At 43.8% G+C, this 11737-nt stretch overlaps 2 protein-coding genes across 2 annotated transcripts; both read left to right on the top strand.

The window, feature by feature from the left end:
• The first annotated feature begins 223 nt into the window (after positions 1 to 223).
• Positions 224 to 3446, top strand: LOC117847735 (GDSL esterase/lipase At4g28780). The gene is made up of 5 exons (XM_034729006.2): positions 224 to 645; positions 736 to 866; positions 2207 to 2446; positions 2546 to 2798; positions 3128 to 3446. Exons 1-5 carry the CDS (start codon positions 321 to 323, stop codon positions 3361 to 3363), a joined length of 1185 nt encoding a protein of 394 aa, XP_034584897.1. The 5' UTR covers positions 224 to 320; the 3' UTR covers positions 3364 to 3446.
• A 2950-nt stretch (positions 3447 to 6396) lies between these two features.
• Positions 6397 to 9710, top strand: LOC117847829 (wall-associated receptor kinase 5). Its single transcript, XM_034729114.2, has 3 exons — positions 6397 to 7608; positions 8209 to 8322; positions 8506 to 9710. The coding sequence occupies exons 1-3, from the start codon at positions 6519 to 6521 to the stop codon at positions 9594 to 9596; spliced, it is 2295 nt and encodes a 764-aa protein (XP_034585005.1). The 5' UTR covers positions 6397 to 6518; the 3' UTR covers positions 9597 to 9710.
• Positions 9711 to 11737: the final 2027 nt, after the last annotated feature.

Here is an 11737-nt window from a genome sequence, read left to right on the forward strand (position 1 = left end):
ATGTTTACAATGTGCTTCATTGTCATGTGTACCTTCCTCTTTAAGGGGCACCGTTTCCATGTCAACCTTTCCTACTGTCCTATTGTCTGACTAGTGGCTATTGAAGTTGGTAACTCGGTACCTCTTGTCGATTGCTAATGAGTCGAGACTTGAGAGTAATGGTTGTACAGTTCCTGCGTGTTCCACGTTGGAAAATGGAAGCTTTATATCCCCGTGCACCCCCAATCACTTGCGGTGCACCGCAGCCCACGACACACACTGTACGTCTGCTGCTGCTGACACAACTGCAAGCCTCAGTTCAATGATTAAACCCACTGTTCATGGCCACCCCAGCTGCAGTAGAGTCGTCGTCGGCGACGGCCGTCGCCCGCGCGCTCCTGGTGGTACTAGCCGCCGCGGCGCTCTGCTCGTCGGCGGCTGCCGGTGAGCCCGAGCTCATCATCAGCGCCGGCCGGAGCATAGCCCGGCGGCACGCGGTCCCGGCGGTGTACGTGTTCGGCGGCTCGCTGGTGGACGCCGGCAACAACGACTTCCTGCCGCCGCCGGCGCCCAGGGCCGTGCCCCCGAACGGCGTCGACCTCCCGCGCACCGTCCTCCGGCGGACCGGCCGCTTCACCAACGGCTACAACCTCGCCGACATCATCGGTAAAGTACTCTCCGAGCTAGGATTTCAGCTGCCTCACTGACTCTGCAGCACATGTATTTATACTCATGTACGTACACGTATACGTGCAGCACAACATGTGGGGTTCAAGAAGAGCCCACCGGCATACCTCTCGCTGATGCCATTGTCAAGCTTCCACCTCCTCCGAGGCCGAGTCGGCACCAACTTCGCTTCCGGCGGCTCCGGCATCCTCAACGCCACCGTAAGCAAACCAAACCACCCGTGCCATTGAATTTTTGACATTTGTTCAATGAGCTACTGCGGTTAAAATACCAGAAAATACTCCATCCATTCTAAAATACAGCTACGTTTAGAAGCTGATTTGTTCCCAGTATTTCGGCTAGGCTCGCCAGATAGCCATGTTCAGTTGTTTGTAGCAGCTGTTCAGCCTAGCTCGTCAGGTGCAATAGCGTCCCCTCAGCCTGGCTGCTGAGATATGGATAATTTCCTCGTTTCTCCAGAGCCTGGCTGGAGCGATGCACAGTGCTTGGGCCAGCGTGTGGATAGGTGAAATCGGCAGGGCGCACCAGTGGAGCACCACCAATCAATTTCTCCTGTCAGCCTGGCTATGTAGTAACACGAACAAAACAAATGAGCACTGCACCTCGGGAAAAAATTCGTGAAATTTCAGTCTTTTCGGTGATGACCGAAATTACCGTTCATTCAAAATATTGCTCTGCTCACCGAAAAATCTATCTTTTTAACTTAAATTTCGCCCGAAATTTCACGAATTTCGATGGGGACCAAAAAAATGCCGAAAACGAAATTTAAAACCCTAGCTGGTACGAGCGAGGCTGCCGATGGTAGGAAACCAATCAGACCCTTAGATTTTTTTAAGTCAAACTTTTTTAATATTGATCAACAATATCTCTAAAAACAATTTATTTAAAATAGAAAAATGTTACATGTTATAATAGTTAGTTTCACAATAAATCTAATAATACCTTATTTCTATCACTAGTCTTATTGTTTACTTTGCTATTTGTAGTTAAAACTGAAAAGGTTCAACTTTGAACAAATCTAAATGTAGTTATATTTTAAGACGGAAAGAGTATTAAGGGGGTGTTTGGAAGGGGTGCTAAACTTTAGCACCTCATTTTTAGCACACTTTTAGCACTTGAACTCCCAAACAGGGGTGCTAAAAGGTGAGTGCTAAAGTTTAGCACCCTTGTTTTCTTTAGCACACCCAAGGGGTGCTAAAAGGTGCTATGCGTGCTAAAAGTGGTCCCCAAGCTCACTTTTTCCCTAGTTGCCCCCTCTCTCTCCTCTCCACTTTTCCCCGAGCCAGTCATAAATGAGCGCAATGTAGTCATTTCTCACCCAAGGTGCTAAACTTTAGCACTGTATCCAAACAACTTCAAGTGCTTAAACTTTTGCACTCCATTTGAGGGTGCTAAAGTTTAGCACCGTGCTAAAGTTTAGCATTGTGTATCCAAACGAGGCCTAAAGAGTAGCACGTAGAAAGTGAAGTATTTTTCAAGTAAAATATGCTTCAACTATATATCTATATTACATTATCTGAAAAAATGTACATGGATGCAGGGTAACGGGACTATCACTCTGTGCGAACAGGTCCAGCTGTTCGCGAAGACGAAGGCGACAATCATCCGGGCCGGCCTGGTGGGCCGTGAGAGGCTGGACAGCCTGCTGGCCCGGTCCCTCTTCCTCATCAGCACCGGCGGCAATGACTTCGCCGCCTTCGGCCATGGCGGCGGCGTTCCTATGAGCCAGGCGCCGGAGTTCATCGCCGGCATGGTCACCGATTACCTCAGCTACATCAATGTACGTATCTGTGCACACGTCTCTCACCAATTAGTGATCAGATGGCTGGTATTTTCTGAGATTTAAGTACCTACAGGCTACACATGTGTGCTAATGCAGGAATTGTACAGGCTAGGAGCACGGAGGTTGGTCCTGCTGGACATACTGCCGGTTGGATGCCTGCCGTCCCAGCGAGCCATCACGGCCAACGGAGAGTGCAACGACGTCGGAAACTATCTGTCGGAGTTGTTCAACTCCCTCCTCCGGGCGGAGATGGCGAAAGCCGTCGCTGCCTCCATGCCGGGGATGAAGTACTCCATTGCCAGCCTTTACAACGTGTTCTCCGACATGATCGCTAACCCAACTTTGGCTGGTAAGCGTAAACAAAAGATAACGAGAAATACACGCTCATGTTGTTCTTTTAATGACATTTGCAACTTATTAGGAGGCCAGCTTTTGATAACATTGTTTTTTTAGAAAAATATAAATGATAAGTGAAAATGTGTTGAAGCACAATGATAAGTAGTTTTTTCTATTGACTTTTTTTTTAAAAAAATTCACATATTTTTTTCATTGTAAATCAAGAGACCATACTTTAAGTGAAACAATTTTGCAAGAAATTTATATAACCACACAAACATAAACGGATCTCCGAAAAAAAAATCAGTTTTGCTAAGCGTTGATGGGATCCATCCTACGCAGGACTGCGTGAAGTGAAGAGAGGTTGCTGTGGCAGCGGCAAGTTCAACGGTGAGGTGGACTGCACTATGGGCACAAGCCTCTGCACAGACCGTGGCAAGTACCTTTTTTGGGACAAGGTGCATGGGACACAGGCTGCCTACCGTTGGGCTGTCCTCGCCTTCTTCCATGGGACAATGAGAGATGCGGAGCCCATCAACCTTGACCAGTTGCTTATGGCTCCTTATTCCTCCATGTGATGGTGTTGTTTTTCTTAAATATATATAATGGAAAAGTATATATGGTGAATAGTTATTAGAGGATATATATGACAAATGCTAAACCCGACAAAGTGCAAACAACTAGTCTATTTATCCGCGTCGCTCTCTCCGAAAACAATCTTACTACTATTACTAATTTGAGACTTCTTTTAAAACTTCATTAATATTTACATACAACTATACAAGGACTTGCAAGGACCAGCTATTTTAAATTCTCAATGATAGTGCTGATCCTCTTTGCAGAGAATGAATCAAAATGTAGGAATTAGGATACTATAATATGTCTTTCTAAAGCTAACAATCAACTATTAAACTATCAGTGTGCAATTTAGTAAAAAAGAGAAGAGCCGAGTGTAGTCCGTACGCGCCCTACCCAAAAGACTATTAGTCCTCATTCAACTGTAGACTAATTTGATATAAATGATTTTGAAAACAAGGATAATTTGTTCATGTAAGCCAATTGAATGTTTTATGTCATCGCGTGACGGATTTTGTATTCGATTAAGCGACATATTGGATCCCAGATCCAAACTATTTTTGCAAACGAAGAGACCTATTTGAAAAATAAAATATATTTTTTAAAAAATATATCAATGGAAGAATACATAGATCTTTGCAAAGAGAAAATCACCTAGTGCTGCTAATCGGTGGTTGGATTGGTTGTACGACAATGACCGCGTGAGGTCAAGAGATGATGATGTTGCAGACGCAAGGTCAATGGGGGAGGTGGACTGCATGGTGGACTCAAGCCTCTGTGTGGGTCACAGGTACTAGAACAAGGTGCACGTGACATAGGCCACCTATGAGAGACACATAGTCCATCAATAGGGGCAAATATAGAGGGGGGGTTCAGGGTAAAGAAGAAGAGGGAGAAGAGGAAGAGGAGGAAGGAAGGAAGAGGAGGAGGAGGAGGAGGAAGAAGAGGAAGAAGAAGAAGGAGAAGGAAGACGAAGAGAGCTCCATAAAGTGCCTCTACTTCCTCTACTACTCCTTGGAATCCTCCTAATAGTGGAAAATCCAATCTCAAATATGAAAAAAAAATTGTTACAATATTTCTCATCACAAATAGGACTATAGATAAGTTCTAATGGAATAAATTCTTGGATATGATAAATTGAATCAATAGGGATTTCCATTGGATTGAGTCACATTATCATTTAAGTGCTCCATCACTTTGTCCAACAAATGCGACAACTTTGAGCCAATTCTCTTCTGTTCTCTTTTCTTGAAAAAAATAATTAATCTACAAATAAATATGATTGCATAAAATTCTTTTATTGGACTAGCTAATTTCCAATTGCAAGCAAAATGCCAAGCCACTCAATGAAATAATCAGATTATAGGCAACAATCCAAAACGAGCGCCAACAATGATGCTATGTGTTTGGATGGTGAACTGTATTATTTTTTCTGTTATGTTGATGGAATCAGGTACTGCCTAGCTCGCTTTAGCTTCGCGTTCAGTTATGAATCTGAACGTGTGTTGCAGTTACCTCTTCGTGATATATATAAAATTTAGGAAAATCAAAGGTGTATCTTCCAAGGATCTATGTCGTACGTTTAGCCACCTAAAATATACATCCACATTGGATTAACAGAAATAGAATGAACTTCACTTTATGTCCACTAAGACTTAATCTATTTACAAAATTATGGAAAGGGTCTGACCAATACATTATTACATCATTATATAGTTGCAGCATCAAGTTGTTGGCAACTGCAGCAGTAAAAATAAAAATGTATGAAAGAAAACAAGCCATATGAATTTCCAAAAAACTTACAAGAAACACATAATCTTTTCTTAAATATCCAATTATGCTTAGCAAAGGGCTCTGTTGCAATGACCTTTGATGAGTGACAAGATTTAATTTGATTGTCTCTTTTTGGTCCTCTCTTATATGTTGTGCCCAACCTTGTAGCCAAAAAATAATATATATTGTGAAAAATGTTATCCTTTGCTTTTCAAAAGCAAATCATTTCTACAACTATACTGACCAACAAAGAATTGAAAACCCCGACACAATGCAATCTTTGATTTTTCGATATCCCTAAAGCCAAATCCCAGAGAAATGGGATATATTCCTATTTGGACAATTCTCCACCTGATCTATCACAGTGGCAAATATAAAACATAAATTATTTTCAAGTTGCCACAATTTCTCTATAAAGGAGATTATCTTTGGTGTTGTACGGTGACTCGAATCCTACTTGGATTAGGACTCTATAGGTGTATGCTATTAGGACTTTTATTTCTACTAGGACTTGAGCGTTGAATCCTACTAGTGTAGGACTCCTACTTGCATGTATGAAGGTCTTGGAGGGGACTATATAAACAAGGGGGTGGAACCTCTAGTAATCAATCAAGCTAAAGGCAAACACTAAGGTCTCGTCCAAGGCTTGTGAGAAACAATTAGGAGCGCTCAAGAGAGACAGGCTAGACAGTTCTATAGCACTAGATTCTTGTATAGGGCAAGAATCAGAGAGTCAGGGTCAAGTAGGGTTGTGAAGGAGCGACAATCACTCGTACTCTTTTGGAGTTGTGCTTAAAGAATTTGCAGTCAGCTTCGCCAAAATCCTATTCTCTTGTCGTGGTTGCCTCAACGCCGTCATCTAGGGTTTTCTACGAGATTCATCTACATTGTTCTTGATACGGTGCAAGCTTGTGTCGTACTCGCAATATACTTTCAAGATCCGGGGACTGCCGCGTATAACGAGGGGTATCAGATTCTAACATTTGGTCAGAATTACACCAGAACTAGTCACGCATAACGAGAATGAAAAAAACAGTAACCATAATTGTTTGCAACTTCTACTGTTCTACACAGCAACCTTGATCTTATTGACCCCAAACAAAGATTTTCTTTAAAATAAACAATGTTTCATCAGCCATGGTCGGTCCATAGCTTGCTGTCTAATAATGATTCATTTGAAGGAACCTTACTGGCTAATGTTGCTTTAGTTCTCCCTTAATCAAGAAAGTTTGTAGCTTTAGCTAAAAAGAGTCGAAAGAAGTATGAACATTATGTGTAACTTTTCCAAGGCTTCAGTGGATTCAATCATGAGTTTGATTTACATATTGAACGCGCTACGTCCTCAATTAGCACATGTTTAGTTGATTATCTTTAAAAGATATTCATGAACCTGACCAAAATACCCAGTCGATTAATCAATTCCCAGAGGAATTTAAACATGGGTCAATTTAGCATCGAGGTGTGTCTCTTCCAATCTTTCACAACATCTCTCTATAAATATGTTACCTCATATTATAGTTCATTTGCCTCCAGCAAAGGCATCACTAGAATAGAAGAACAAATGCAGCTGCAGGTGTTGCTTCCACTGGTCATCACCGCGCTGGTGGTGTCGTCGGCGCATCCGCCGGCGGCCGCGGCGGCGACGTGCCAGCGCCGGTGTGGCGACGTGGACATCCCGTACCCGTTCGGCATCGGCCGCGGCTGCTACCTCGACACGGGGGAGGACGGCGACCGGGCCTTTGAGGTCACCTGCAGCGGCAACGGCACCGCCACCGTCGACGGGTTCGAGGTGCTCGGCATCGACGCGCACCGCGGGAAGCTGCGGATCCGCAGCCCCGTGGGGTCGTGGTGCTACGACGCAGCGTCGCGGTCCATGGCCGACCCCGTCACCTGGTCCTACGACTCGTCGGCGTTCCGCGTCTCCGGCGCCGACAACCGGCTCACCGTCCTCGGGTGCAACGCGTTCGCGTACATGGACTCGCGCGACGGCGCCGTGGAGAACCGGTACGTGCTGGGGTGCCGCGCCGTGTGCTCCGGCGGCGCGCCGTCGTCGTCGCTGGGGAAGGCCAACGGTTCCTGCGACGGCACGAGCGGCTGCTGCCAGGCGCCGATCCCGCCGGGGATCAGGTCGTTCGAGGTCGGCTTCTTCGACGACTACAAGAACGACACCTCCGCCGTCGCCGGCTTCAGCCCGTGCAGCTACGTCGTGCTGGCCGAGGCGGCGGCGTTCGAGTTCCGGTCGGCGTACGTCACAACCCGCGACCTCAAGGACCCCGCCGGCCGGCAGGCTCCGCCGGTGGTGCTGGACTGGGCGGTGGGCAACCGGACGTGCAAAGAGGCGCAGAGGAACACGACGGCGTATGCCTGCGTCAGCGAAAACAGCGAGTGCCTCGACTCCAACAACGGCCCAGGATACCTGTGCAGCTGCTCCAAAGGATACGAAGGAAACCCTTACCTTGTGGATGGCTGCCAAGGTCAATTTCCTTCCTTCTTTACTTGCTGTTGCTGAGTTCATCTACTTCAATACCAGCTTTCATTATATATATTTGTTTTTTTCCTAATATTCAGTTTCTTAAACTGCTCAAAGTTTTAGCAAAACGATGCTAATTCAGTAGCTAATACCCTAAAACTATAAAAGAAAATTAAAGGGATTGATAGAAGGCTAGATAATTTTATTCCCCAATTTATGTCTTAATCGAATTTTATTTAGATAATTCAGTAAAACATATTAATATGTGACTGCATTTTTGGTTGAAGTAGCTCTAACACCCAATGATGGTACCTTCTTTTTCTAATTTTATATGCCCCAACGGATTTCTTTTCCATTGGTTAGGATGTAAGGGTCCCAGTGTGTCTTCATCGTCAAGCAACCATCATATTGTTTTCAAATAAAAATTGCAAATAACATGTAATTGTTCTCAGGCCAAAAAATCAAATTAATGATCTCAAGTTAGTTGTAAGTAGGGTTATCAAATTATAATTAATGATGTTCCTCTGTAAAGCATGTCTAACTTTTGGGAATGAAATTTTCCATAGGAAATGAAAAAATTTCTTTTGGTTTTGCCTTTTGCCAGATATAAATGAGTGCAAGGACAAGGCAGTGAAGTACCCGTGCTCTTCCCATAGTATTTGTATCAACACCCCGGGAAGCTTCAAATGTTCCGAGCTCAGATGGCAAGTCGCAGTTGGTAAGAGCAGTCATTATGCCTTTACTTTCATGTAATCTCTCCTCTCTCCTAAATAAAGTTAGTGCAACAAAATTCCTGACTTATGCTCTGATACAAACAAAATATAGCAATGCAATAAAATTGCTGAAACCGTGCTCAATGTCCCAACTACACATAAAGTATTGTGATTGGTTCTATACTCAGGTGTTAGCATTGGTGTAGTAGTGGTAGCCATTGCCTTGTCCTGCGCCTATGCGACCAAAGAGAAGAAGAGGCTAGCCGCCGTCAAGAAGCGGCACTTCAAACAGCATGGTGGCCTACTCCTCTTTGAGGAGATGAAGTCAAAACAGGGGCAGCTCTCCTTCTCGCTGTTCACCAAGGAGGAGATGGAGGAAGCGACCAACATGTTTGACGAGCGGCATGTGCTCGGAAAGGGTGGCAATGGAACGGTATACAAGGGCACTCTCAGAGACGGGAGGGTCGTGGCAATCAAGCGGTGCAACAAGCTCGTCTACGACGAGCGACAACAGCGAGAGTTTGGAAAGGAAATGCTCATCCTATCCCAGGTCAATCACAGGAACATTGTTAAGCTCTATGGGTGCTGCCTTGAGGTGGAAGTGCCGATGTTGGTGTACCAGTTCATCCCCAATGGCACCCTGTACCAGCTCATCCATGGTGATGCCACCCCGTCATTCGTTGTACGGCTGAAGATCGCACATGAGGCGGCAGAGGCACTTGCATACCTACATTCCATGGCATCACCACCGATCATCCACGGGGATGTGAAGTCACCCAACATACTTCTTGATGAGAACTACACCACAAAGGTATCGGACTTTGGGGCATCGGCATTGGCACCGACAGACGAGGCACATCTTGTAACGTTGGTTCAAGGAACATGTGGATACCTCGATCCTGAGTATTTGCAGACGTGTCGGTTGACAGACAAGAGTGACGTGTACAGCTTTGGTGTCGTCCTCCTTGAGCTGCTCACACGAAGGAAGGCACTGGCCCTGACAGCTCCTGAGGAGGAAAGGAGCCTTGTTGCCCACTTCCTTGCAGCTATGAGGGACGGCAGACTTAATGAGCTGTTGGACACGCGGATCAAGGGTGAAGTGGTGGGTGAAGTTCCGAAGATGGTTGCAATGCTTTCTAAGCGGTGCTTGGAGATGTCTAGTGAGAAGAGGCCCTCCATGTGCGAGGTCGCGGAAGAGCTTGATAGGATAAGGAAGCTGTGTCACCATGCATGTTTAGGTGATATAGATGACTCTTCTTTTCTTGCAAATTATAAGTAAATCATATCCAACCATATGTATATTGTAGTTGATTAACAGAATGTGGAGATCTAGACTGAAGATTAACCTCGAATATTCTGGTAGATGACTTATTATGCAACACAATTTTCCTAATTTTCCAGTATCAATCTGCAAAAAGACTTCATATATGGAGTACAATAGTGCACATTTCAATTGTTTGCAGCCATATCTTCTGAGTACAATTAGGATCTATTTAACCACAAGTATATATGCGTTGTGGAGAAAAAACATCTTTTGCATAGTAGGATTTAGGGAAGGGTATGGAGAGGCAACTATAACTCGGAGTCGGATAACCCACCCAATGGCCCAACTTTTGAAAAATAACAGATGTCGGTCGTCACCTTTCCAGAAATTGCAATATGCTCTCTTGTTGCCACTGTGCTTCTTCACTTGCACAAAAATTATATCAAAGAATATATTTTTTTGAGGTAAAAGAATATATTGACACGGAGTTATTAAACCTAGTCAAACTTAAGACAGTTTCCCTTAGAACAAAACAAGAAAGTACACTTATTTTGAGACACATGGAGCACATGTTTAACGAACAACAATATCTAGGGACCAATGATACATTAGTTGGTACTGTCGGTGACAACGTCCTGTATAGGGAAATAAGTGCAGTTTATTTCATTGAGTATGTAGAATAAATTTCTGAATAACCACGTACTGACCTACATACATGTCACCACAGAGAATGAGGGCAGACAGTTAAAGTACGCTTCCTAAATAAGAAAGCTTTTGCTGCACGAAAAATGCAGGTCGATGTGTAAAATTTGTACTTTTTGTGTAAACAACTCATACTGATCTTTACGTGAGCACGTTTTTAGTTAAATGCGAAGCGTTAGTTTCAGTTGCAACAGGGATAACCAGTGGCTGTGGTCATTGTTCCAAGCATGGATCACTAGGATCTGTGTTTGGACGGTGACTGAACTGCCCAGGCTTTCCAGCCTGGAGCTACATATCTGATTAATTAGTGAGTTAATTTTGGCCTTGACCATGAATGGTTGGATGCATGCATGGTTAAAATAAATCGCAAGGGCTCTTCTGTGATGCTTCCTCTTTTTCCCTTCTTGGATAATACCATACTAGTTCCGGCCAGCAGGACCGGGTGTGTTGTTCATCATGCTGAGATAGAGGATTAGGGGTAGCATAGAAAAAGCAAAGGCATCTCTTCCAAGAATCTGGCGTGCAATATGAGCTGCCTACCTAAACATTCATCCACACTTTTTGAAGTTTCACAGAAACAGCTAGCATGAGCTCACTTTATGCCCACTGACAATTAATTAGTTAAAGATAAGTAGTATGAACAATTGACAGTAATTAGTCTTTGTCTTCCTATATAGATTTTTTGCTGCATGTGCTTCTCACTGCATGCTAACCTTATCTCTTTCATGATCTCACTACTGAATACTGACCCCAACAAAGATATATAAATAACAAATAAAAAATAGACATTTCCTCCACTCCACCATGTCTGGTCCCTTTCTTTGCTTGCTGGCTAATTATCTCTTGATACGATCTCTTTCAAGAAGCCTTGCTGGCAGATCTAGCTTTAGTTCTTACTTAATAAAGATCGTAGCTTCAGCTAAAAGGGGCTGAAAGAAGTATGGACATTATGCATAGCTTTTGAAGCTTTAGTGGATGCAATCATATGCTTGAAATAAATTGTATTTCTCCTTGAGCGCGTACCAAATGAATATATACCTCCTCAGTTGGCACACGTGTACGTATAGTATTTCATTACTGAAAAGTTAATTGCTTAACCATGGGACTATGGCCATTTGCTGACCCAGTTATTAACGCGTGTTGGGTAAGGAGATTAGTTTAAATTTCACAAAGAATTTCAACATGAGTCAAATTCACATGGAAAAAGAGAAGCAGGGAGTGTTATTTCCTGAAAAGCCAATATCTAGAGTGTTGCGTACAAATTTTTCCGGCCCTGTATATGTATATGACCACAAGGCATCCATAATTTGCACAAGGCGAATTGGAGGGAGATACACAAAGAATTGTATATGAACCAAGGTGAAAATGGAGTTTAATTGAAGGATGAAGCTCACCAATGGATAGAACTCATTGAAATAATTAATATAGATATTTGGATCACATAAATTGGATCC

Source organism: Setaria viridis, chromosome 3 (genome assembly GCF_005286985.2).
Source record: "Setaria viridis chromosome 3, Setaria_viridis_v4.0, whole genome shotgun sequence".
NCBI lineage: Eukaryota > Viridiplantae > Streptophyta > Magnoliopsida > Poales > Poaceae > Setaria > Setaria viridis.

Coding starts and splice junctions, on each gene's coding strand:
- LOC117847829 (XM_034729114.2), top strand. CDS start 6,519: ATGAACCTGACCAAAATACCCAGTCGATTAATCAATTCCCAGAGGAAT. Junction 7,609..8,208: donor CCTTGTGGATGGCTGCCAAG/GTCAATTTCCTT, acceptor GCCTTTTGCCAG/ATATAAATGAGTGCAAGGAC. Junction 8,323..8,505: donor CAGATGGCAAGTCGCAGTTG/GTAAGAGCAGTC, acceptor TTCTATACTCAG/GTGTTAGCATTGGTGTAGTA.
- LOC117847735 (XM_034729006.2), top strand. CDS start 321: ATGGCCACCCCAGCTGCAGTAGAGTCGTCGTCGGCGACGGCCGTCGCC. Junction 646..735: donor CAACCTCGCCGACATCATCG/GTAAAGTACTCT, acceptor GTATACGTGCAG/CACAACATGTGGGGTTCAAG. Junction 2,799..3,127: donor CGCTAACCCAACTTTGGCTG/GTAAGCGTAAAC, acceptor CATCCTACGCAG/GACTGCGTGAAGTGAAGAGA.